Consider the following 27,160-nt stretch of genomic DNA (forward strand, 5'->3'; position numbering starts at 1 on the left):
ACATGAGTAAAACAATGTCACTGACCTTAACCAAGACAGTGTTTGAAGTAGCCCTATGAAAATAATCATGTACCTAGTTGCTAAATGCCTAACAGCCAGAGCAACACTCGGCAATTGTCAGCAATTGCAAGTGAAAGCTTCACTGCTTCAAACACTGTTTCAGGCCCTGTCCACACGGCAATGGATTCAGGTGAATCTGATAAAATTGTTTATCGTTTCGGCCTGGCGTCCACACGGCACCGGTGTTTTGGGTGTCCCAAAACGAAATCTTTTGAGAACGGGTTCCAGAGTGAAAAAATCTGGCAAAGGCGCCGTTGTGAAGTCGTCTGGATGAGTAGAACGGATTTGTTTACGATGACGTCACAACCACATGACTGTCAGTGCTTCACGCCGGGTAGAAGTGTAACGAACTCGATGCGAGTTGTCAACAAATCCTATAACTTGGTTCATGAAACACGCTTACAAAATATTTTCACTGTGAATATTTATTGTGTAATGGTACAAAGTGAGAGAGAGAGAGAGAGAGAGAGAGAGAGAGAATAGCCCTTAGGGCAGAGTCTTTAGTCCAAACACTGCGGAAGCAGTATAACCAAAACCGCGCACTGCCCGTGCACTTTCCAAAAACAAAAACAATCCCGCCAGCAAGCATAGGAAAAAAAGGAGCGATCTCACCTCTTCAGATGTTGGTTTAAGTCCGACAATACATTCCTCAAAAAGGGCGTAGAAGAACAAAGTAATCCATCAACATGTAGCATTCAATTTATTCCGGACCATTAAAGAATTCTGGAGGATATCAGAATGTTGGCGTACCGGCTTCCATCTACCCCCATTCATTCCTCTTTCCGCGTCTTTTGTTTTACGCTACTGATTAATAATCAAAACTGTATGTGGCTAATGCTACAGAAGAAGGGGTTTATGCGCATGCGTCTACTTCTTCTATTGTTCTGGTGTCTCTGATGGGACCGTCTTACAGCGCACGTAGTGGTGTGGCATGTGTATTGCATCGTTTTCAGCAAGCGTTGCGTTGTCATATGTACCTGAAATTTTACTGATCCGTTGCCCATGTGGACGCGATATTTAAAAAAAAAATCTCGTTGCCGTTGTCGTGTGGATGTAGCCTCAGGTAAAGGGGCTACAGTTCCATTCATGCACATTCACACTTGACTGTCAATACTGATCCCATAGACTCAATCTCTGGGGCTCTGTGTAATTAAATTGCATGTGTTACTGGCACAGCACCATAAAGGGGTTGGGTGCTGAAGCCATGCACAGGTTGGGAAGAAATAATTGTGGGGGGTGATTAACACAGGTGAGGGTAGGGTGCGGGGATCTCCAGGGCTACTCACGCTTGAGGACAGTCACTCCTGAGCGCTTAACAATTCCTGTGTATATTCAAGAAGGGTGAAGGTAAATAACACAGAGAATCATTTTACTTCAGTCCAAAGCCAAAACAAGGGTTATACCTTGTGATCATTGCACCTTGACAAATGCAAATGTAGTTGGGCTCTCAGAAATATTTGCTAACTAACATTTCATCAAGCACCACCCACCACAATTTCCGCTGTCACAACCTCCTCTGATACAAATGTCTTTATTGTAATCACAAAAAAGTGCACCTAATTCCTACTCTTTAGATCTGAGGATTAGGAAAACGCACCGGTGTAGCCCTGTTTACAGTTGCAGACCACCTGTCTGCTATGGTTGTCTTGGTAACAGGAGGCAGCAAAGTGACGTCCACTCTCCGGTCCATCTGGACAAGGGCATGGCTGACACCTGCTTCCTGAACCCAACACTGGGTTTCCATAGTATCCATTAGCACACCTGGAATAAAAAAAAAATGCTGGTTACAGCAATACATGACTTCAAGTAGGTTATGACCTTCTACCTATATATTACGTTTTGCTTACCATCCATCCATCCATTATCTGTAACCGCTTATCCTGTTCTACAGGGTCGCAGGCAAGCTGGAGTCTATCCCAGCTGACTATGGGCGAAAGACGGGGTACACCCTGGACATGCCGCCAGGTTATCGCAGGGCTGACACACAACCATTCACACTCACATTCACACCTACGGTCAATTTAGAGCCACCAATTAGCCTAACCTGCATGTCTTTGGACTGTGGGGGAAACCGGAGCAAACCCACGCAGACACAGGGAGAACATACAAACTTCACACAAAAAGGCCCGCGTCGGCCACTGGGCTCGAACCCAGAACCTTCTTGCTATGAGGCGACAGTGCTTTTCGCTTAGTTCTCAGTTAAATAATCCACAACCAACTTGTGAACCCTTTGGAAATATCTGGTATTATCACATTGCATTTTAACAAATATCTGTTGTCAACAACCAAAATTGTGTTTTTATGACAAGGTGGGTCAAACTCACATCTAAATTAATTCAGTGCACCAGACACAAACTGCCTTCTTTTACGTCAGTAGTTTTCTGTTTATTTCACGTGTATTGTATCTGGACTGTATCCTGAAATTATACACTTAGTTAAATGTGCTTCCATTTACTCACATTGAAATCTGATATTATTGCTTGTAATACGTGAACATACGAATTATGTCAAACCATTTGACCATCAACTTCTTGCGCTGCTCCTTGTTTCCATTTGTTTATAATTTCCTTAAAGGCACTGACTTCAGCTGTCATGGACCATGTGTGTTATGACTTACAGTAATGGGAGGAGAAGGAGAGGTCATTTAAAATCTGACTAAAATGTCGTAGACTTTTTAAAAAAAAATTATGGTAGAGCTGGGTGAATAATTTGAATACTCAAGTATTTATTTGTGTTCTCTATTTAGTATTCAGAAGTTTTGTCTTTTCCTTCCTATTCCCTGTATAAGTGCGCTACATCCAGTCATGTGAAAAATAAGTAGATCCCATGAAAATTGTAGACTTTTCTCAACATATTTAAACAAGCAAACATTTCCTTCTCGTTGATACAATGCTTAGAGATAAAGGTAATATACTCCAACAAATGACATATAAGATCAACATTTTGTAGTCATTCATAACTCATCTCATTATCTCTAGCCGCTTTATCCTGTTTTACAGGGTCGCAGGCAAGCTGGAGCCTATCCCAGCTGACTACGGGCGAGAGGCGGGGTACACCCTGGACAAGTCGCCAGGTCATCACAGGGCTGACACATAGACACAGACAACCATTCACACTCACATTCACACCTACGGTCAATTTAGAGTCACCAGTTAACCTAACCTGCATGTCTTTGGACTGTGGGGGAAACCGGAGCACCCGGAGGAAACCCACGCGGACATGGGGAGAACATGCAAACTCCACACAGAAAGGCCCTCGCCGGCCACGGGGCTCGAACCCGGACCTTCTTGCTGTGAGGCGACAGCGCTAACCACTACACCACCGTGCCGCCCTTCATTCATAACTTAAATTAAAAAAAAGTAAAAAAAAAAGTAAAGATACCCTGGAAAAAGTAGTTATACCCTTACATTTATCATACTTTCAAGTCCATAAAATTAGAACCAGCTGTTCCAGATTAGGTGCCATTGATTAGAACCTCCTGGTGGAACCTGTTTTATTTAAACTTGACATCTAGTGTCTGGTGTTCTCTTTGCTATTGAAGTGTGTGGTGTCATCATGCCAAAATCTACAGAGCTCTCTAAGGACCTCAGGGAAAAAAAAGATTGTGGATGCCTATGAATCTGGAAAGAGATTTAAAAACATCTCTAAATTATCAGAAATAAATCATTTCACTGGAAGAAAAATCATCTACAAGTGGCGTAGCTCTCAAACAGCTGCCAATTTGTCCAGGACTGGCTGCCCCAGCAGATTCAGCCCAAGAGCAGCCCGTCTGATGCTAAAAGAAGTCTCCAAGAACCCCAAAATTCCATCACTGGATTTGCAGGTAACTCTTGCAGCTGTTGGTGTGAAAGTGCATACAGTACATCTACAATCAGAAAAAGATCGAACAAATTTGACCTGCATGGGAGGTGTGCCAGGAAAAGCCTTTGCTGTCCAAAAGGAATGTTAAAGCAAGATTCCAGTTTGCCAATGAACATACTGTATAGGCAAAGACCAGGCCTTTTGGAATAACGTGCTCTGGACAGATGAATCAAATGTGTGGCACAGGTCATAGACAGCTTTTCAGAAGAACCTCATACCGACTGTGAGGCATGGTGGTGGAAATGTTATGGCTTGGGGTTGCTTTGCTGCCTCAGGGACTGGGAAGCGTGCATTCATTGATTCAACTATGAATTCTGAATCATATCAAGATATATGAAGATAGCGTGAGGCCATCTGTTCAAAAGTTGAAGTTGAATAGTATTCAACAAGATAATAATCCTAAGCACACTAGCAAATCCACCAAGGAATGGCTCAGAAAAAGAAATGGAGGGTTATGGAATGGCCTAGTCAATGCCCAGATTTGAACTGCATTGAAATATTGTGGGGAGATTTGAAAAGGGCAGTACATGCAAGAAAACCCTCAAACATCTTACAACTGAAGGAATTTTGCATAGAACAGTGGTCAAAAAATTTCAGCAAGCCAATGGGAGAGACTGGTGGACAATTACACAAAACGCCTACGAGAAGTTATTTCTGTTAAAAGGGGCAATACTAGCTTCTGAAGCCAAGGGTATACTTACCTTTTCCAGGGTGTCCTTACTTTTTTGACTGATTTAAATTATGAATGAGTACAAAATGTCAATTTTATGTGTCATTTGTTGGAGTAAATCACCTTTATCTCTAGGCATTGTATCAAAGAGGGGTAAACGTTTGCTTGTTTTAAAATGTTGAGAAAAGTTTACAGTTTCCATGGGATGTACTTATTTTTTCTCATGACTGTACGCAATTAAGTAATGGTTTCTCCCTGCTATTCTGTGCAGTATATGTTCAAATTACAAGCTACATGGGATTCACCCAAATACAGATAAGTCACTGTCATGTGATCTAAATCATGTACTTCTTTATTAAATTAAATAATTAGTAATTAACTATTAAACTTAAAATATTATTGCTTAAAAATTCTGACAGGTGGAATGGGAAAAACCCCTGATATTTTCTTTTAATATGTTATTGCCACCTTAATATACAGTACCAGTCAAAATTTTGGACACACCTAATCATTAATCGGTTTTTCTGTATTTTGACGATTTTAAAACAATAATAAAACAATGTAAAACAATACTGAAGACATCAAAACTATAACATATGGAACATATATGGAATTATGTGGAAAACATAAACGTGTTTAAAAAAATTTCATATTTGAGATTCTTCAAAGAAGCCACCGTTTACATTGATGACGCTTTGCACACTATTGGCATTATCTTAACCAGCTTCATGAGGTAGTCACCTGGAATGCTTTTCAGTTAACAGGTATGTCTCGTCAAAAGTTAATTAGTGCAATTTCTTGCCTACTTAATTTCTTTGAGATCATCAAACAGTATAGTAAATAATAAAAATACAGCAAATAGCCCTATTCTACAACTGTAGTAATCCATATTATGTCAAGAACCGCTCAACTAAGGAAAGAGAAATGACATCCATCATTACGTTAAGATACAAAGTGTTTTTTTTAATTAATAAAAATAAAATAAAACCACTGAATTAGAAGGTGTGTCCAAACTTTTGACTGGTACTGTAAGTGTAAATGGGGTTCGAGAGATTCAGATGGGAGTCATCTTTCTTGCAATCTTTGCTTACTTTTCACACTGGTCCCCAGCCGTGTGGCCCCTGCAGTTGAGACAGACACCAGTTCTTTGGTGGCATTCCTCTGTGTGTCCATTACATTGACATGGCCTGCAGTTGGGAAAGCCCCATTGTCCAGCCTGGCAGCCATCACAACGCTGGCTGAATGCTCCTGGCAGGCATGAACACTGTCCTGTGTGCTGATCACAGAACTTACTGCGAGAGCCCTCCTGACTACATTCACATGCTAAAGAAAGAAAGAAATTAATGCATTTTTCACATTAACTGTGGCAAAATATGTTTCTGCAAAGTGTAAATCTTACCTTTGCATCCAGCAGGACCAAAACCATAGCTTCCTGGAGCACACCTATCACAGCGCCGGCCAATTACATTAGGCCTACAGGGACATTGACCTCCACGCACATCACATTGAGAGCTGAGTGAACCCTGGGGGTCACACTGGCAAGCTAGGTGAAGTAAGAACAGCAACAGACACACAAATAAATAAACAAATAAATATTAAAACTGTCTGGCTATATGGAATTATACTGTAGTTACAGTCACGTCGCACTTTCCTGCTTGTTAGTCAGGTAACTCACGCAGTGCTCCGTCGTTAATGATGGCTGACATGCTAAGGATAAGTTTGGCGCACACTTCACTCATGGCTGGGCGGGACACACTCTTCGCACTCTCATGGCAGCGGTAACGCTCATAACTTTGCTTCCGAAGGATAGAGGCAGGGTCACCCACTACAAACATGTCCAGGGAATTGTACCGAGGGAGCAGGGCAATCTGGATGAGGAACACTTATTATAAAAGGATGGAAATTCTATTATCTTTATTTCAAAATAGGTACAACTCTGATTCCAAAAAAGTTGGGACGCTGTGTAAAATGAAAATAAAAACAGAATACAATGATTTGCAAATGCTTTTCGACCTATATTCAATTGAATACAATACAAACACAAGATATTTCATGTTCAAACTGATGAACTTTATTGTTTTTTGTAAATATACACTTATTCTGAATTTCATGCTTGCAACACATTCCAAAAAAGTTGGGACAGGGGCAAGAAAAGACCAGGAAAGTTGTGGAATGCTCAAAAAATACCAGTTTGGAACATTCTACAGGTTGACCGGCAATTCAAAAGTCTCAGTCATTCACAAGCAAGGATGGGGCAAGGTTCACCACTTTGTGAAAAACTGCATGGGCAAATAGTCCAGCAGTTTAAGAACAACTTTTTTCAACTTACAATTGCAAGGAATTTAGGGATTTCACCATTGACAATCCGTAATATCATCAAAGATTTGGAGAATCCAGAGAAATCACTGCATGTAAGGGGCAAGGCTGAAAACCAACACTGAACGCACGTGACCTTCGATCCCTCAGTGACACTGCATTAAAAAGGGACATGACTGTATAAAGGACATTAATATATGGACTTGGGAACACTTCAGAAAACCACTGTCAGTAAACAAAGTTTGTTGCTGCATCTACCACGCAAAGTGAAAGCCATATATTGGTAACATCCAGAAATGCCGCCAACTTCTCTGGACCCAAGCTCATCTGAGATGAATTGATCTCATCTCATCTCATTATCTCTAGCCGCTTTATCCTGTTCTACAGGGTCGCAGGCAAGCTGGAGCCTATCCCAGCTGACTACAGGCGAAAGGCGGGGTACACCCTGGACAAGTCGCCAGGTCATCACAGGGCTGACACATAGACACAGACAACCATTCACACTCACGGTCAATTTAGAGTCACCAGTTAACCTAACCTGCATGTCTTTGGACTGTGGGGGAAACTGGAGCACCCGGAGGAAACCCACGCGGACACAGGGAGAACATGCAAACTCTGCACAGAAAGGCCCTGCCGCCCACGGGGCTCGAACCCGGACCTTCTTCCTGTGAGGCGACAGCGCTAACCACTACACCACCGTGCCGCCCAAGATGAATTGATGCAAAGTGGAAAAGTATGGTGTCATCTGACAAGTCCACATTTCAAATTGTTTTTGGAAATGATGTATATAATATCCTCCAGGCTAAAAAGGAAAAGGACCATTAAGATTGTTACTGGCACAAAGTTCAAAAGCCAGCATTTGTGATGGTATGGGGGTGTGTTAGTGCCCATGGCATGGGTAACTTGCACATCTGTGAAGACCTCATTAATGCTGAAAGGTACATACAAGTTTTGGAGTAATATATGCTGCCAACCAGGAGACACTTTCAGGGCTGTCCCTGCTTATTCCAGCAAGACAATCTCAAGCCACATTCTACACATTACAACAGCGGGGCGTCATAGTAAAAGAGTATGGGTGCTAAACTGGCCTGCCTGCCTCCCACTGAAAATGTGTGGCACATCATGAAGCACAAAATACGACAACAAAGACCTTGGACTGTTGAACAACTGAAGTCGTATATCAAGCAAAAATAGGAAAGAATTTCACTTTCATAACTTCAACAATTAATGTCCTCAGTTCCCAAATGCTTACTGACATACTTGCCTACCCTCCCGATTTCGGTGGGAGGCTCCCGATTTTAGCCTCCGCCTCCCGATTGTATTTGTTAAAAACTGGATAATCTCCCAGTTTTGGGAAATCCCCACCGCCAATTTAAAAATATTCCTGATTATGTCCAATCAGAATCGTATGAGAAACACTGCTGACGTCAACTGATTTTTAAACAATCAACGAACAGAACGACAGTCACTTCCGTAATGTAGGATTCACCCGGGCTGTCCGACATTTTTTACAAGCAGTCATTCATCATAGCCACTAAACCAAATACCAAACGGCAAAAATATGAATGCAAATACCAGGTTGCATGGGAGAATTAATTTCCATGGATAAGCAAATGTTCGACCAGCCAGTTACACATTTTAAGGTAAAGATACCTTAAATCAGAATATAATGGACATTTGAGTGTGAAATTAAACTAGTCTTTCATACCATAGAAACAAACTGTACAACTTCTAAAGTGTTTAGTGAAATTTTGCATGACAGAGAATTTGTTTGATGAGTGTATTTGAATAGTGTGGTCGTGTCTTAGTGCTATTTTGAATTTATGTTTGAAAGTTTTAAGTGAAAGTTTACAAGTGAATTATCTGGAAAGTGATTGATTTTGATAGAGTTTTGAGGTTTTAAGTGAAAGATTATTAGTGAGTGTATTTTGGTAGTACTAAAATTTTGCATTCGAGTGAATTTCTTTGTGGAGTATATTTTGATAGTATGATAGTATTTATAGTGCCATTTTTAAATTTTGTTTGAAAACTTTCAAAGTTTGCAAATGAGCAAATTCCTTTGATGCATTCCAATAGGATTCTGATAGCATTTCTAGTGCTTTTTAAAAATTCTGTTGGAGTGTTTGGTGAGAGAGATGCATTTTAGTAGTACTAAGACAGTGCAGTATTTATTTAATTGAGTTGTTATTAATTTGGTTAAATCTTATTAAAATTTTACTTAATTTATATATGATATTATAGGGGCGGCATGATGGTGTAGTGGTTAGCACTGTCGCCTCACAACAAGAAGGTCCAGGTTCGAGCTCCGTGGCCGACAAGGGCCTTTCTGTGTGGAGTTTGCATGTTCTCCCCGTGTCCGCGTGGGTTTCCTCCGGGTGCTCCGGTTTCCCCCACAGTCCAAAGACATGCAGGTTAGGTTAACTGGTGACTCTAAATCGACCGTAGGTGTGAATGTGAGTGTGAATGGTTGTCTGTGTCTATGTGTCAGCCCTGTGATGACCTGGCGACTTGTCCAGGGTGTACCCCGCCTTTCGCCTGTAGTCAGCTGGGATAGGCTCCAGCTTGCCTGCGACCCTGTAGAACAGGATAAAGCGGCTAGAGATAATGAGATGAGATGAGATGATATTATAGTTCTCTGTATTTTTACATGAGCTTACAGAAGGAAAACACATTTGATGCAATCCAATAATACTTTCATTCACTGTGACTATTTTAAGAAATTATAAACATTCTTCTAAAGCATCACTTGTGTTCTTTTCTGTGGGTCTCTGTATGTATACAATATTCAGGCGTGAGATTTTTCAGCTAAAAATCTGATTTAAGACTTCCCTTTCATTGTTATTACATTAAAATTCAAGACAAGAGTATTATTTCAGATTTTTCACTCTGAGCTATCTCATGCCTGATACATGAATCCCATAACCTATAGTAATCGATAGAACAATATCAACAATTCAAAAACTCTTTAATTGTATAAATTTCAAATGGTTTGCAATTAATTGGGATCCACTGTTTTTATCATTTCAACCACGCATCATAGCCTCGTCCAGTTGAAAATGTTGTTCACGCACTTTTCTCCCCCATGAGAATTTTGAGAAGTTGGCAAGTATGTACTGAGTTTTGTTGAAAGGTGATGAAACAACGGTAAACACGCTCCTGTCCCAACTTTTTCGGAATGTGTTGCAGGCAATAAATTCAGAATGAGTGTATATTTACAAAAATACAATAAAGTTGATCAGTTTGAATATTAAATATCTTGTCTTTGTATTGTATTCAATTGAATATAGGTTGAAAATGATTTGCCAATCACTGCATACTGTTTTTATTTACGTTTTATACAGTGTCCCAACTATTTTGGAATCGGGGTTGTACATCAAAATGATCTTTACTTACCGAGTCTATCAGGATGTTGGCATTGCTAAAGCCAGGAATGCTATTTTTGTCTGCATAGCTGATAAACTCCAGACGGAGTGTATACGTCACTCCTCTCTCCAAACACACAGACCGGGGCAGAACCATGAACCTGCAGAACAATGTATAAACCATAGGAAACAAGTCAGGACCATAGTCAAAATTACTAATCACCATGCTCACAGTTAGAAATAATGAAGGACAGAAGAAAGACAGAAGAATGTTCTAGTTGACTTTTTGGTTTGGCTTGGCTATACATACCATATTTCGATATTCCTGTTCCTAAATTTCTATAAGATTAATGAATTGTATGCATGGATAAAAGTTCAGTAGGATATGTGCAGTATATGTGTGTGTAAAGAAGACCTGGATCCAGAGGGCAGGGAGACAGTCAGTAGATCATCTGCAGGGATGGTGTTTCCACATGGGCTGCTGGTGGGAATTGAACCAGGCCTAATAACTTTTACACGCACCTCTTCCCAGTCTTGTGGCATCTATGAACCAGACAGGGACATATACTGTGTATGCATTTAGTTTTATACACAGTTTAATGAGATAGCAGAATGATCATTACCTGAGGCTCATAGCGGATAAGAACGTCATACTCCATGGAATAAGGAATGTTGTTGATGAAGAACTCCAGACTGCTTCCTTCAGGAACTCGTGCAAACCCAGTGCCCGTCCAAGAAACTGGTCGACCCGACTGCCACTCCCTCTCCTCAACACTGCATCCCTACAAATGAATATCTTAGTCACAATTTTGCTTATAAAGCTTATAATAAATGTGTTGCATTTTTTAATCCTGCATGGCAGTCTAATATGCATTAAAGTTCAAGAGACAGTAAGTTAGTCTGTTTTCAGGTCTGTTCTTACCTGACCAAGTTTGGCAAATTCAGCCTCATAGATATAGTAGTCCAGGGCCATGAAGAAATACCCACTCTCTACTTGGTTGCACTGGCGGCCCATCATGTGATTGCGGCAGCGACACTGGCCTGACTCCATTGAGCACCTTGCAAAAAAGTTGAGATATATAAGTTATTTGCATATACACTGAAGAGGTTTATTACACACATTTCATGTGAACATAGCACTTACTGGTTATCTATAGCTCCACCTACATCACATTCACATGCTCTGCAGCCACTAGCATCATGGCTTAAGCCCCAGTGCTCTGGCTAGGAGAAGATCATAAAGAATAACAGACAATTATGAATAACAGACTGCAGAAATGAATATAATATAAAATCTATTCACTTATAGCGGAGTTCCATACTTAAGAGAATATGGTAATACATCGGCCTGATTTCTGATGGCTTTCGTGCCCGTACGACATCTGTAAAAACGATGCACGTGTACCACCACAGGATTGTAAGTGCAAGACAATGTATCTCAAAAACACTTGACCACCAGACAACAAAATTTGTATCTTTATTTACATAAGATAGATGGGTTTTTATTCAGCGCTTATTTTTAATTTCCTTTCTAAAAAATAACATGGGATTATTTACTAACACATTTTATGGAATATAATCATAACAGTTTCAGATAAAACCAATTAAAACAATTTTTTTAGTCTACTAGCTTGTTGGACAATTGACAATTTCTGTCATGTAAGGGCAGTAGAAGGATGCAAATGCAGGAAGAGCTTTGTTGAAAGCATGCTAGCAAACAGATCCAAAATGGAGACAAAGGCAAAGTCAAAAAGAGGCAGTGGTTCAGCGAGGCACAGACAGGATATCAGAGGTAATACAATAATCAAAGTCCAAAAACACAAACAGGGTCAAAACCAGAAACCAATACAAAATAAAAGACTTGGTAACGTCAGACACAGGGTACAGAGCGTATACTTCAAAAAGTCTGTGTGTTACTGAGAGTCCTTATGTGTAGGTGCTGTGATTGCGCTCTGATTGGGAACAGGTGCATGTTAATGGTGCTGTGCACTCCGAATGCCAATGCGTATGGATGTGACAGATGTAACCAGACAACTGTTTGACATATCAAACTAGCTCCATCAGGAGGCGGTCCCCTGAAATGGAAGATGCCCTCAGGGACTGCTGACATCACGGACTGGGATGTGCTGCTTAGCCCACACTGTGAGGACATAGAGGGGCTGACAGACTGTCTGACGGATTACCTCAACTTCTGTGCAGACGTGGTCTCCCCCGCTAAGACTGTACGGTGTTACCCTAATAACAAGCCATGGGTAACACAGGAAGTCAAAGCTGTCCTCAACAGGAAGAAGGCCGCCTTCAGGAGCAGGGATAGGGAGGCGATGAAAGCAGCACAGCAGGAGGTAAAACGCTGCATGAGGGAAGCTAAGGACAACTACAGGAGAAAGGTGGAGCAGAAGCTGAAGGAAAACAGCATGAGGAAGGTCTGGGAAGGTGTTTAAACCATCACAGGCCACAATACAAAGACCAGAGTCGTTGAGGGGACAGTGGAGAGGGTGAATGAGTTGAATGACTTCTTCAATCAGTTCAACCAGCCCACATCCCCCCCACCCCCTCCCTCACTGCAGCCATCTCTCCTTCTTCCCTCAACACACCTCCCCCCAGTCATCACAGCAGTCCCTTCCTCCCCCTCCTCAATACAGACTCCTCCATGCATTACTGGAGACCAGGTCAGAGGTCATCTGAGGAAGCGTCACCCCAAGAAAGCAGCAGGCCCGGACAAGGTGTGTCCCCGACTACTGAAGACCTGCGCTGCTGAACTGGGTGAACCACTCCAACGCATCTTCAACCTCAGCCTGCAGCTGGGGAGAGTGCCCACCCTCTGGAAGACATCATGTATCGTTCCAGTTCCCAAAAAGAATCGGCCCAGCAAGCTGAACGACTTCCGACCGGTGGCACTCACTTCACATCTGATGGAAGACGTTGGAGCGGCTCTTCCTCAGCCTCCTTAGACCCCAGGTGCAACATGCCCAGGACTGTCTGCAGTTTGCGTACCGGACAGGTGTTGGTGTGGAAGACGCCATCCTCTACCTGCTACACCGAGCCCACTCGCATCTGGATAAGTGAAATGGCACAGTGAGGATCCTCTTCTTAGACTTCTCGAGTGCCTTCAACACCATCCAGCCCCTATTGCCTCAGGACAAACTGAACAGGATGCGAGTGGACCCCTGCCTGGTCACCTGGATCTCCAGCTACCTCACTGACAGGCCACAGTACGTCAGGCTGAAGGACATCACATCTGACACTGTGATTAGCAGCACCGGAGCACCCCAGGGCATGGTGCTGGCCCCTCTTCTCTTCACCCTGTACACCGCGGACTTCTGCTACAACTCGGAGCTGTGTCACATTCAGAAGTTTGCTGATGACACAGCCATCGTTGGTTGTATCAGTGACGACAGAGAGGAGGAGTATAGGAGCCTGGTGAGGGACTTTGCTCTGTGGTGCAACAGGAACCATCTGCAGCTCAACACCTCGAAGACCAAGGAGATGGTCATTGACTTTGGGAGGTCCAGACCAAGGTCACGACCAGTTCTGATTGAGGGAGTCGAGGTGGAGGCTGTGGATTCCTACAAGTACCTTGGGCTGTGGCTGGACAGCAAGCTGGACTGGACTTGCAACACCAATCACTTATACAGGAAGGGACAGAGCAGGCTATACTTCCTTAGGAGGCTGCGGTCCTTTAACATCTGCAGGAAACTCCTGTGGTTGTTCTATCAGTCTGTGGTTGCCAGTGTCCTGTTTTACACTGTGGTGTGCTGGGGGGGCAGCACATCCAAGAAGGACACATCCAAGCTGGACAAACTGATCAGGTGGGCTGGCTCTGTGGTCGGCATGAAGCTAGACTCTCTGGTGACGGTGGCAGAGAAGAGGTCTATGGATAAACTATTGAACATCATGGACTATGCCAGTCACCCTCTGCACACCGTCATCAGCAACCAGAGGAGCCTGTTCAGTGACAGAATGTTCCTTCCCAAGTGCAGGACGAACAGACTCAAACTCCTTTGTCCCTCATGCCATCAGACTGTACAACTCCTCTCTGGGGGGAGGAGGGATAACAGGAGGACAGAGGACGGGAAGGAGCAGTAGCCTAGCCTAACAATAAGCAATACCGGACAATGTGCAATATAATGTGCAATATAAAGTGCAATATCTCTCCTGCCGCCCCTCCCTTTTTCAAAAATTTTTTCCCTCCTCCACCCTTTCCTCTCTTCCCCATATCTTATTCTTTTTTATTTGTACTGTATATGTAAATACTTAATTTATTTTAATTTATCTAGAAGTTTTCCTCTATTTTTTTTCTCTGTTTATTAGGGCTGGGTATCACCAGATACCTCACGATACGATACTATGGCGATATTTTGCCCACGATAACGATATTATCACGGTACAGCGATTCTGCGATAATCGATATATTGCAAGAAATTTCAACCACATCACGATATCTGTGTCACTGAAGAAAATCAGAATTTATTGACCACTGTAAAGTTACATTTCACATACATAACTACACACTCTTGCCAGACATATATTTCTCTATTCTACTGCTGGCAAAACCAAGAGTTGCTTCACTACAACATACAGAAAATTCCCATTTCTGTGCTAGTATTATCAACTTTTCTGTAAGCATGGACACATCAGTGCTGCTTAACAAGCAGAATCAAATTGTTTTATGAAAACTTAAAACTTGCACTGCAGACTGCACATACATTTCAGTGCTAACACTAATATCAATTTGTTCTTTGTAAACTTGAGAACATATACCTGAGAACATTTAACTTGTGCTTATTTTGCAGGAACAACACACTGTCTGAAACACATTGAAAAGTGCAGTGGGCATCTTAATTGGAGCATCTTAATCAGGGATGCAAACAGCGCGCCTTTTGGCGGATGGCGCCTTTTTCACGGCTGAATCGCGCAGATCCGAATTTTTTTTTTTTTAGGGGGGGCGTTGGGGTGTCTGATTATAATTTCAAAGTAAATTCTGTATTAAAATTACTAAATAAGCAAATCCGTTACAGTCCATGAAACAGGAAGTATAAGGAAAAAACATTTTAAATCGGGAAGCTGCGCACATTTGCGCAGTCCTGCCGCTCAGGCTGCACAAATGTGCGCAACTTCCCGATTTAAACTGTTTTTTCCTCATCCTTATACTTCCTGTTTCATGGACTGTAACGGATTTGCTTATTTAGTAATTTTAATACAGAATTTACTTTGAAATTATAATCAGACACCCCAACGCCCCCCCTAAAAAAAAAAAAAAATTCAGATCTGCGCGATTCAGCCGTGAAAAAGGCGCCATCCGCCAAAAGGCGCGCTGTTTGCATCCCTGATTAATTTAATTGGAGCGAAACAGGTTTTTCAAAGTGCATTCTCTTTGTCCGGCTCACTTTTTTTTTTCTCCTTTCCTTTGGAATCCAAAGTGCCTCTAAACATCTGCCTTAAAGTTCGGCGGCGTCTCTAGGTTAATGTTAACAGCCATGCTTGCCTGTTGTTTTTTTTTTCCCTCACTGCAACCGCCGGGGAAAAAAAGAGAAGACGAAGAGTGCCTTGCAGTGAGGTAGTGGCACAGCGACACCTCGCGGAGCGGAGGTGCGGAAGTCGTACTGGATTTACAACCCGTCTGAAACATGATTTTATTATTTGAAAAAATATCGATATTCAAATTTTGAGTATCGATATTGAATCGGAAGACAAAGTATCGCGATATATCGCCGTATCGATATTTTTGCACACCCCTACTGTTTATCTGTAATGATGCTGCTGGAATCTTAATTTCCCTGAGGGAACCCTCCCAAAGGGATCAATAAAGTTATCTAATCTAATCTAATCTAATCTAATCTAATCTAATCTAATCTAATCTAATCAAGTTTGATATTCGATCGTAACTATATAGTAATGATGTAAAGTGAAAGCGCTGGTTCATTGCTGTCCACTAGGTACCCAGCAGAGTCACACCATAATAAATGTCATGGTGTTGTTTCTGGCACATGGCATGCAGCATCAAAGAAAAGAATAAATATGTATTCATAATTGCGATGCGTATCTCATTATTGCTATCACTGTCACAAGACAATGCAGCAAGTTATTGATGCAAAATATAAATGGTTTATATGCTATAATATTATTATTCTATTCAGGTTGACTTTGTGCCCTTGCAAATATTTTGCTCATACACTCATCGGGGGCTCCGCTTTTAGGCAGTGCCTAAATATATGTATATTAATAATGTCAGAACTGATGTCCTGACATATGTCAGATAGGTAAATCAGGCACACAGATTAAATGGTTTCTGATGAGAATGGAAGGCATGTGGAAGGCACCTGGTACTCGTCTTATCTCAGAATGTATCTCTTTTCATGCTGGCGATTTTAAGCTCCATGTAAACCAACACCAGAGGGCTAAATGTAGACACCAGGCACAACTGTGCAGCGCAGTTTCTTCTGTACAATTATTGAACGGGAGATGCAGTACGAACCAGAAATACATTTTTAAACAGTGTTATCAGTGCGTTCATATATTTTTCCTGGAATGTGAGTGAACCCTAATGCATTTACCAGGCATTGGTTGCAGGTACGCCCAGTGACCATGCGCTTGCAGAAGCAGTTTCCTCGAACAGGGCCACACTGGGGCCTGCCAGAGACTGTTCCCCTGGGATCACACCTACAGGCTGACGAGAGAAAAAAACAGGTGAGAACTTGGAGCAAGGAGGTGCATTAATCATCCACCACAAAAATAAACATATTATGCAATACTGATTACACTTTAAGTGGACACTCCAGCAGTTTTTAAACCCAGTCTCTAGTTAGCACTTCTGTATCATATGCGTGATTATTATGCACGATGACTTTGGCACATGTCAAGTAAAGAGAAGAGAACAGAAAACTTGTTTATTCAAACTAACTTATAATTGAAGTTTAACAGCTTGTCAACACACTTTTGTTGAACATTTTCATGAATTTCTCAGTTAATAATGGTATTTGTAGTTTAGACCTACATCTGTCCTTTCAGAGATGTTCCTATTTTTTCAGTGGTTACAATGTAATTATTTGTCACCGACGTACACACAACCACAGCGTTGTGATAGCCATGTCTGATTGTGCTTGTATGATTAGTGTAAAAGTTGGATACAACTACACAAGTGCAGCTTTGGTACAGCATTGTCTCATGCTTATTTTTAGCATTAGACTCCGGCTCCGGGCGGCACGGTGGTGTAGTGGTGAGCACTGTCGCCTCACAGCAAGAAGGTCCTGGGTTCGAGCCCACTGGCCGACGAGGGCCTTTTTGTGTGGAGTTTGCATGTTCTCCCCGTGTCCGCGTGGGTTTCCTCCGGGTGCTCCGTTTTCCCCCACAGTCCAAAGGCATGCAGGTTAGGCTAATTGGTGGCTCTAAATTGACCGTAGGTGTGAATGACTGTCTGTGTCTATGTGTCAGCCCTGTGATGACCTGGCGACTTGTCCAGGGTGTATCCCGCCTCTTGCCCATAGTCAGCTGGGATAGGCTCCAGCTTGCCTGTGACCCTGTAGGACAGGATAAGCGGCTACAGATAATGGATGGACGGATGGACTCAGACTCCAATTAATTTCAATGTTTCAAGGGGAAGGGTCCTTCTTTCCTTCGTCAGGTGATAATTGGTGATATGCTACAGATTTGGTGGAAACAAATTCAGTTTGAAAAAGCGTTTTCAAGGTTAATTTCTCCTAGGATAGTTCTTCTGTCCTGTATGATGACGCTTTTGCGTGACTGTTTAGGTATGTAAGACTAAAATCATGAGAAAACTATGCAGACATCTGCGTGTACTCACGCTGGCAGCCTTGTGGGTTGTTAGCACTCAGGCCAAAGAAGCCAGACTTGCATCTGTCACAGCGAGGGCCTTCCACATTCTCCTTACAGCGACACTGACCAGCAATCATGCCCAGAGTGGGGTCGTCATGCCCATCACACAAACCACCATTTACAGAGCCATCTGGGTCACAATTACAAGCTAGAAAGACAGAAAAGAGATAATCTGTGAACAACAGACACCTGTGACTTTAACGATATATTCACATTTTACTAAATGTCATAGTCACACTGACCTACACAGACATGGGGGTCTCGGATATCTCTCACCGGGTCCTGGTAGAAGAAGGGTTTACAGGTTTCACAGTTGCGGCCCATGGTGTTGTGAAGACAGTCATCACACACACCTCCACTGACGTTCCCCGTGGCCAGATACACCTCCATATCGAAGTGACACTTGTTGGCGTGGCCATTACAGTTGCACTCTGTGGAAAAAGAAAAAAGTACAGTTCAACCCTGATTTCATATATAGACTACTGATCTAAAGGTTAAATTTTAAGTTGTTTTAGTTACTCTTGCAGGCATTGGTGTTGCGACCCTTAGCTGGTTTCCAGGGCAGATCATTATGAAAATCATTACACTGCTCACAGTTCAACCCTTTTGTATTGTGCTTACACACACACCTCCCATGCACCTAGCCACACACAAAAGCAGTAAGGCATGAAGCTATTTAGAAATAGATTTTTAAAAAACCCACACAATTTATTATTCTTGAAAGATTATACATTTATTGTACTGTACTTTCCCTGTCTAAACATCTCACCATGAGTTGGACGTCATCCCTTATCCCATCAATGGGTGCACACTCAGAAGCATGGCCATAGCAGAAGCAGTTGCCCCTGACAACTAGCTCATATATGGCATAGTAGTACTTCTCGTTGATCTCTATCCGTGAGTCCAGTAGATCATCTCCCAGTGTGTGCAGCTTTGTAAAGTTCACACGCAAGTTGGTGATTTTCAGCTGGTCTGTATGGGACATAAAATAGATCATATCGATCGTTTACTGTCCAAGTTAATGTCCTGTGTAATACTTTTGGATTTGTTTTAATCACATCACACCATTGTTCAACCCCACATGGGAAAATTTTAAACCATGCAGTTCCCCAGTTAACCTCTGAAGCTCTTTCCAAACCTCTGAGCCTGTTGCTTTTCTGTACTCTTTCCTGGTGGTTTGGAGCCTTGGACAGCCAAGTGTGATGGTTGGATAAGCTTCCCCAGTGTGTTCATTCCTTACACAAAGCTCTAAAACCCTACCTCTTCAGAAGCATTTTGAATTTTTCTCCCCTTACTTCTTTATATTGATTTTTCTTTTATTAGCCATATGTTTTCTGAACTTTTTTGTATTTATTCTTAATGCATACGGTAGATGTATAGATCCTCACTTCTCTGTTTTAGTTACCAACTAGATCAGTCTAGCACTTGAATGAATGAGCATTATTCTCTAATCTTTCAGAATATGAATACTTACAGTATTCCACAGCAAGGTGCCTTTAACTGTTTGCACTTTTCTAAGTTCTCATCTCATCTCATTATCTCTAGCCGCTTTATCCTTCTACAGCGTCGCAGGCAAGCTGGAGCCTATCCCAGCTGACTACGGGCGAAAGGCGGGGTACACCCTGGACAAGTCGCCAGGTCATCACAGGGCTGACACATAGACACAGACAACCATTCACACTCACATTCACACCTACGGTCAATTTAGAGTCACCAGTTAACCTAACCTGCATGTCTTTGGACTGTGGGGGAAACCGGAGCACCCGGAGGAAACCCACGCGGACACAGGGAGAATATGCAAACTCCGCACAGAAAGGCCCTCGCTGGCCCCGGGGCTCGAACCCAGGACCTTCTTGCTGTGAGGCGACAGCGCTAACCACTACACCACCGTGCCGCCCCACTTTTCTAAGTTTCTCTAGATAAGAGCATCTCTACCAAATGACTAATTATAGATGTAGACAGGAAGACTGTTTAGTGCTACGAGTTTGCACTCTACTACAGGCTCAATAATTAGGCTCATCACATGATTACTCAACATCTGGAGGAGCTGTACAGGCGAGGGAGTATACGAGAGAATCCAGCATGCAAGGTGTGTGTGTTATGCATGACTGCAGATGGAGGTAAATGAGCGAGAAACAGAGTTGCTATAGCTACTGTACACAGCTTGTTCTTTCCATTCAGGAAGACAGCATGTGAGATGCATCAGTCTTCACACCCCCACTTCCTCCTCATGTATTAATGCACATATGCACTACGGGATGGGAGTGCTGGTAACACTGATCTGTTCATCATCCACTTGTTAATTGACACAACAGCATCTCGCTATTCCTGGAAATTATTGGGGGGGGTGTTAGCAACCTCTTTTCCCGAAATCATCACATTTTTGTATCATATGGTCTATCACTGCAATGTATTAACAGATTAAATGACCATGAGGGAGAATCAGTTAAAAATGTATCAGGAGGGGCCAAAAATTCTAAAGCAGATAGATGGTTAAAATACAGATGTAGGTCAAAACAGAAGCAGAAAAGCTGGTTCTGTTAGTGTGCCCATGCAGGATTAGCTGAGCTTATCATTATGTTCACATTGCAAAATGCCTGCTCCATGGACCATGACTGATGAAAACAAGACTCTTTATAATGCAAGTTACACTGTGTCAGAGGCTGTGAGAGATATCTCACATTAACCAAGGTCTACCCCTCCTGCACAACATTTCCCCTCACTAATAATACTGTTTACATAATTTGAATTGCATAAGAATATATTTATCAATGACCCTTACATTTGAAGGCACCTTGATCAACAGTATGACCAATATATCATACTGTCCCCTTGTAGAAAAAAAGAAAGCTTTTTCCAACTAATTATATATACTACCACACATTTTCTGCTCATTTTTTTATCAATACATATTATTTGCATGTACTGTACAAAAACAGTTAATTAAAAAAAAATGTCCAGAGTTTTGTAGTGAGCTTTTCTGATGGAGAGAACACACCTCTACCACAACATGGAAAAATCTGCTCATGGGAACCTAGTTAAGTCAGGCCAGTTGAAATAACAAGGGACAAACTGAGTGGGAGGAAACAGCTGCTTTTCTCATTGGCACCCCTATATTACTGTACGTTGCCACTCTCCTACACTGAGGGAATCGCTGTAATGGACAGCACTGGATATCTGAATAGAATTCTGCTCATGAATGGACCAAACAAGAACCAGATGGAATTGTAAAAACATGAAGGCAGTGATTTTCAAAAGATGAAATTAAAAATGTGTTGTACTGTAACTGAACGACAAGAAAGAAACAGAATCTAGCTAGCTGTAATCTGTAAGTTATGAACTTGACTCACTTTGAATGCGAGTACTGTATGGATCTTCAATTCGGATAGCAGGGTCCAGAACTCTAAAGATTACCTGGAAGGAAAGGGTAGTGACACAGAATGACATAAATTAATAAAATGCACTGATAAAAATATAGAAAAGAAACTGTTACTGGCTGACTGACTTATTCCTCCTCTGTTCTCACCTCTCCTTCAGTGGATGGCTCAATGTCTGAATAACGTGACTCACAGATGAGATCATCGACATTGCGGAGTGGCCCCTGAGAAATTCCAGGGTAGTCCGATGCACAGTCATGGGAAAAGTAGCGATACACCTGCCAGGTACGTCCAAAATCTGCAGATCGCTCAATCAACATGGCTGCAGGACGGAATGTCTGCAAACAGATTACATTTTTTAGAAAGTTTATGATGGATCCATTTGCGAAACAGAAGAAGAAAAAATAGCAATGTGAATCTAATCATACCTTAAAAGTCATGATGAGGTGAGTGAAGTGAAACTCTGCTTCGAGGTCCAACTGAATGTAAACATCAGACTTGCCTGAGGAGGAAAGTACACAATCATGTCATCTCATCTCATTATCTCTAGCCACTTTATCCTGTTCTACAGGGTCGCAGGCAAGCTGGAGCCCATCCCAGCTGACTACGGGCGAAAGGCGAGGTACACCCCGGACAAGTCGCCAGGTCATCACAGGGCTGACACATAGACACAGACAACCATTCACACTCACATTCACACCTACGGTCAATTCAGAGTCACCAGTTAACCTAACCTGCATGTCTTTGGACTGTGGGGGAAACCGGAGCACCCGGAGGAAACCCACGCAGACACGGGGAGAACATGCAAACTCCGCACAGAAAGGCCCTCGGTCACAGGGCTCAAACCCGGACCTTCTTGCTGTGAGGCGACAGCGCTAACCACTACACCACCATGCCGCCCAAGTACACAATCAATTCAACCAATTATATATGTGTATGTATGCATATACACAACAGTGTATGTATACATGACCAGTACCAGTCAACAGTTTGGACACACATACTCATTCATAGTTTTTTTTTTCTTTATTTTGACTATTTTCTACATTGTAGAGCCATACTGAAGACATCAAAAATATGAAATAACATATGAAACCTGTATGGAATTATGTAGTAAACAAAAAAGTGTTGAAAAATGTTTCATATTTTAGATTATTCAAAGTAGCCACTGTTTACCTTGATGATGCTTTGCACACTATTGGCATTATCTTAACCAGCTTCATGAGCTAGTCACATGGAATGCTTTTCAATTAACAACTGTATCTCATCAAAAGTTAATTAGTGCAATTTCTTGCCTTCTTAATGTATTTGTGACCATCAAACAGTAAATAGTAAATAATAAAAATACAGTAAATAGCCCTATTCCACAACTGTAGTAATCCATTTTATGTCAAGAACCGCTCAACTAAGTAAAGAGAAATGACATCCATTATTACTTTAAGACATGACGTGCCTTTTAATTAATAAAAATAAAGAAAAAACATTGAATTAGAAGGTGTGTCCAAACTTGTGACTGGTATATATAGCAAGCATGCTTCCTATTATCCATCTATCCATCCATCCATCCATTATTTGTAGCCGCTTATCCTGTCCTACAGGGTCGCAGGCAAGCTGGAGCCTATCCCAGCTGACTACGGGCGAAAGGCGGGGTACACCCTGGACAAGTAGCCAGGTTATCGCAGGGCTGACACAGAGACAAACGACCATTCACACTCACATTCACACCTACGGTCAATTTAGAGCCACCAATTAACCTAACCTGCATGTCTTTGGACTGTGGGGGAAACCGGAGCACCCGGAGGAAACCCACACAGACACAGGGAGAGCATGCCTTATTATTATCCATTGCAAAATTAAATAATTAAAAATATATTTTAAATAAAATATGAGCAGAGCAATACCACATGCTAGATTTTTTTTCTAAGTAAAAATTTACCCACTATTGGCTGTTACATGAGGAAAAATTTAACAAATCAAATACCTCAATTACCTAAACAAATACCTAACCTTTGTTGGCTTATTCATTGTTCACTCTCAGATTCTACTGGGTATCTAAATAAGTGCTTTATTAAAGGCACATGTTTGGAAAAGAAAGGGCAGCACGGTGGTGCAGTGGTTAGCACTGACACCTCACAGCAAGAAGGTTCTGGGTTTGAACCCCACAGTTGACTGGGGCCTTTCTGTGTTTAGTTTGCATGTTCTCTCCTTGCCTGCATGGGTTTCCTGCAGGTGCTCTGGTTTCCTCCCACAGTCCAAAGACATGCAGATTAGATCAATTGGCTGTTCTAAATTTCCCATAGATGTGAGTGTGAAAGGTTGTTAGTCCCTGCGACTCTGTGTCAGTCCCTGTGACTAGATTGTCGAGCTGCCCATGGTGTATCCCGCCTCTCCAGCTTCCCTGTGACCCTGACAGACCCAGATGAAAAGAAAGAAAGAAAGAAAGATAATTGTGCTGTGTTTATTTATGGTTGTATAGATGCAAGATTTATCTCAGAAGAAATTTTATTAAAGACACCTCCTTGAGAAAATAGTAGTGCAAATCGGTCTTAAGTTTGGATCGGCTTTTGCAACTACCTATAATATAAAATATTTGTCGACTCCACTTAGTCCATAGTCCCCAAAAATGGTGGGGACAAACCTGGGTATATCAGAATCACATCCCCAGAGTATATACACATTGGTTTATAATTGTGTAAAATGGGTGTAACAATACTTACCCTATATTCATCTCATCTCATCTCATTATCTCTAGCCGCTTTATCCTGTTCTACAGGGTCGCAGGCAAGCTGGAGCCTATCCCAGCTGACTACGGGCGAAAGGCGGGGTACACCCTGGACAAGTCGCCAGGTCATCACAGGGCTGACACATAGACAACCATTCACACTCACATTCACACCTACGGTCAATTTAGAGTCACCAGTTAACCTAACCTGCATGTCTTTGGACTGTGGGGGAAACCGGAGCACCCGGAGGAAACCCACGCGGACACGGGGAGAACATGCAAACTCTGCACAGAAAGGCCCTCGCCGGCCACAGGGCTCGAACCCGGACCTTCTTGCTGTGAGGCGACAGCGCTAACCACTACACCACCGTGCCACCCACCCTATATTTTGTAAGAAATAAAAGGAGGCAATTTTGAATTTTAGTATTTATAAATCTTGGCATGTCACTAATATCTAACTTATATTATTATTTTGTGTATTTTATAAAAGTAAATTTCCACTCAAATCTAATAGACCTCATGGTGAAAATGTAGTGTTACTGCAAAAATAGCAGATTAGCTGTTTGGAGAACAATACACATACTAAATGATAACACATCCCACTTTTGCTCTTGCCTATTATTTCATCTTGTTATCTCTAACAAGCAAAAACGACCAGGGCACAGGTCTTTTCTGCTCACCATGGACAAAGAGTGGATATTTGAGTTTGAGGAGCTCATCAGTTTCTCAAAGCAGCCCAACTGGCACCAACAGCCATGGCAAGGTCAAAGTCAGTCACCTTTTTCCCCTCTTTCTGATATTTGAAGTGGACATTAACCGCAGCTCTTGACCTTCATCTGCATGATTTTATACACGACACTGCTGACGCATGATCGATTGGATAATAGCGTGAATTTGTATGGATTTCAGTGTTCTTGTTAAAGTTGCTGGTGAGTAAGGTAAGATTCCCAACAAGCTCAAGCACTATTCTGATGCACAAGGAGCTAAATAGCTTAGACTACTTAACATCCTGTAAGTTTGATCATAAATCAGGGGCTGTAGAATAGAGGGGTTATATAAAGTACAGTAATTTTAATAAAGCTGCTGTTACCATGTGAAAGTTTTTTCATCTCTACTGGACATCAGCTCTCTCATACCACACTTTCTATTTATAAAGTCAGGGAGAGGTGGTGAACAAGAAAGGCAGCGCGTTGTGTGCGTCATATTCTATTACAGCAGCAGCACTTTAACCTTATCTCTTATCCCGATTCTGCAGGAGTCTGTAGGTCTGCTACATTTCACCAAACCTGCCTCACAACTGGCAGCTAAAGAGGAAGGAAAAGGAAAGGGAAAGGAGAGGTGGAGTGTAATGAAGCCTCAAAAGAATAAGAGACTGTGGGGAGTGAAGGCTGGGCTGAATATGAAAGAAAAAAAGACTGACTGAAAAGCTTTAACAGTTAACGACATGAGAGAGCCATTATAACCTTGAGCTTTCGATGCTGAGGAAGAACACACAGAAAAACTCATCCAGTACTACTAAGCACCTGTTTCTGGCAAAAGACAAGTGGCATAATTTGCTCAGTTTTTACTTATTTGCTCAATTGCTCCATCAGAAGCTGGTTTTTTTTCTCACTTGTATGAGTGTGCATGCACTGGACAAGTAATCTACTGTTCATTAAACTGCATATGCACTGCAGTAGCACTGACACCATGGTGACTCCATGCAAAAATAGCCACCATTTCCTGTCAACTCTTGACTTTCCATGTTCCTTAAAGCCTCCCGTACCATAAAACAGCTCATTAAGACAAAAAAAAAAAGCCTTCATGTACATGAACAAAACTCTGTTGGTGTGCGCACTGTGTGTCAGTTCTAAAATGGAAGCTGTACAGTGGTGCTTGAAAGTTTGTGAACCCTTTAGAATTTTCTATATTTCTGCATAAATATGAACTAAAACATCATCAGATGTTCACACAAGTCCCAAAAGTAGATAAAGAGAACCCAGTTAAACAAATGAGACAAAATATTATACTTGGTCATTTATTTATTGAGGAAAATGATCCAATATTACATATCTGTGAGTGGCAAAAGTATATGAACCTTTGCTTTCAGTATCTGGTGTGACTCCCTTGTGCAGCAATAACTGCAACTAAACGTTTCCAGTAACTGTTGATCAGTCCTACACACCAGCTTGGAGGAATTTTAGCCCATTCCTCCGTACAGAACAGCTTCAACTCTGGGATGTTGGTGGGTTTCCTCACATGAACTGCTCGCTTCAGGTCCTTCCACAACATTTCGATTGGATTAAGGTCAGGACTTTGACTTGGCCATTCCAAAACATTAACTTTATTCTTCTTTAACCATTCTTTGGTAGAACAACTTGTGTGCTTAGGGTCGTTGTCTTGCTGCGTGACCCACCTTCTCTTGAGATTCAGTTCATGGATAGATGTCCTGACATTTTCCTTTCGAATTCGCTGGTATAATTCAGAATTCATTGTTCCATCAATGACGGCAAGCCGTCCTGGCCCAGCGCAACAAAACAGGCCCAAACCATGATACTACCACCATCATGTTTCACAGATGGGATAAGGTTCTTATGCTGGAATGCAGTGTTTTCCTTTCTCCAACCATAACACTTCTCATTTAAAGCAAAAAGTTCAATTTTGGTCTCATCTGTCCACAAGACATTTTTCCAATAGCCTTCTGGCTTGTCCACGTGATCTTTAGCAAACTGCAGACGAGCAGCAATGTTCTTTTTGGAGAGCAGTGGCTTTCTCCTTGCAACCCTGCCACGCACACTATTGTTGTTCAGTGTTCTCCTGATGGTGGACTCATGAACATTAACATTAGCCAATGTGAGAGAGGCCTTCAGTTGCTTAGAAGTTACCCTGGGGTCCTTTGTGACCTCGACGACTATTACACGCCTTGCTCTTGGAGTGATCTTTGTTGGTCGACCACTCCTGGGGAGGGTAACAATGGTCT

At 42.0% G+C, this 27,160-nt stretch overlaps 1 protein-coding gene across 2 annotated transcripts in view; it reads right to left on the reverse strand.

Moving 5' to 3' along the window:
- Window positions 1–27,160, reverse strand: part of lamb2 (laminin, beta 2 (laminin S)) — a 73,783-nt gene that overhangs the window by 19,104 nt on the left and 27,519 nt on the right. For both annotated transcript variants that reach the window (XM_060938185.1, XM_060938186.1), the window contains exons 5-21: window positions 21,908–21,981; window positions 21,629–21,817; window positions 21,453–21,516; window positions 18,872–19,074; window positions 18,622–18,742; window positions 18,345–18,533; window positions 18,071–18,250; window positions 16,824–16,936; window positions 11,414–11,493; window positions 11,192–11,327; window positions 10,893–11,051; window positions 10,685–10,812; window positions 10,301–10,430; window positions 6,267–6,459; window positions 5,991–6,134; window positions 5,683–5,914; window positions 1,658–1,821 (exon numbers count right to left, since the gene is read on the reverse strand). In XM_060938185.1, coding sequence (XP_060794168.1) covers window positions 1,658–1,821; window positions 5,683–5,914; window positions 5,991–6,134; window positions 6,267–6,459; window positions 10,301–10,430; window positions 10,685–10,812; window positions 10,893–11,051; window positions 11,192–11,327; window positions 11,414–11,493; window positions 16,824–16,936; window positions 18,071–18,250; window positions 18,345–18,533; window positions 18,622–18,742; window positions 18,872–19,074; window positions 21,453–21,516; window positions 21,629–21,817; window positions 21,908–21,981 — 2,499 coding nt within the window. The remainder of the gene's footprint in view (window positions 1–1,657; window positions 1,822–5,682; window positions 5,915–5,990; window positions 6,135–6,266; window positions 6,460–10,300; window positions 10,431–10,684; window positions 10,813–10,892; window positions 11,052–11,191; window positions 11,328–11,413; window positions 11,494–16,823; window positions 16,937–18,070; window positions 18,251–18,344; window positions 18,534–18,621; window positions 18,743–18,871; window positions 19,075–21,452; window positions 21,517–21,628; window positions 21,818–21,907; window positions 21,982–27,160) is intronic.

Source organism: Neoarius graeffei, chromosome 13, assembly GCF_027579695.1.
Source record: "Neoarius graeffei isolate fNeoGra1 chromosome 13, fNeoGra1.pri, whole genome shotgun sequence".
NCBI lineage: Eukaryota > Metazoa > Chordata > Actinopteri > Siluriformes > Ariidae > Neoarius > Neoarius graeffei.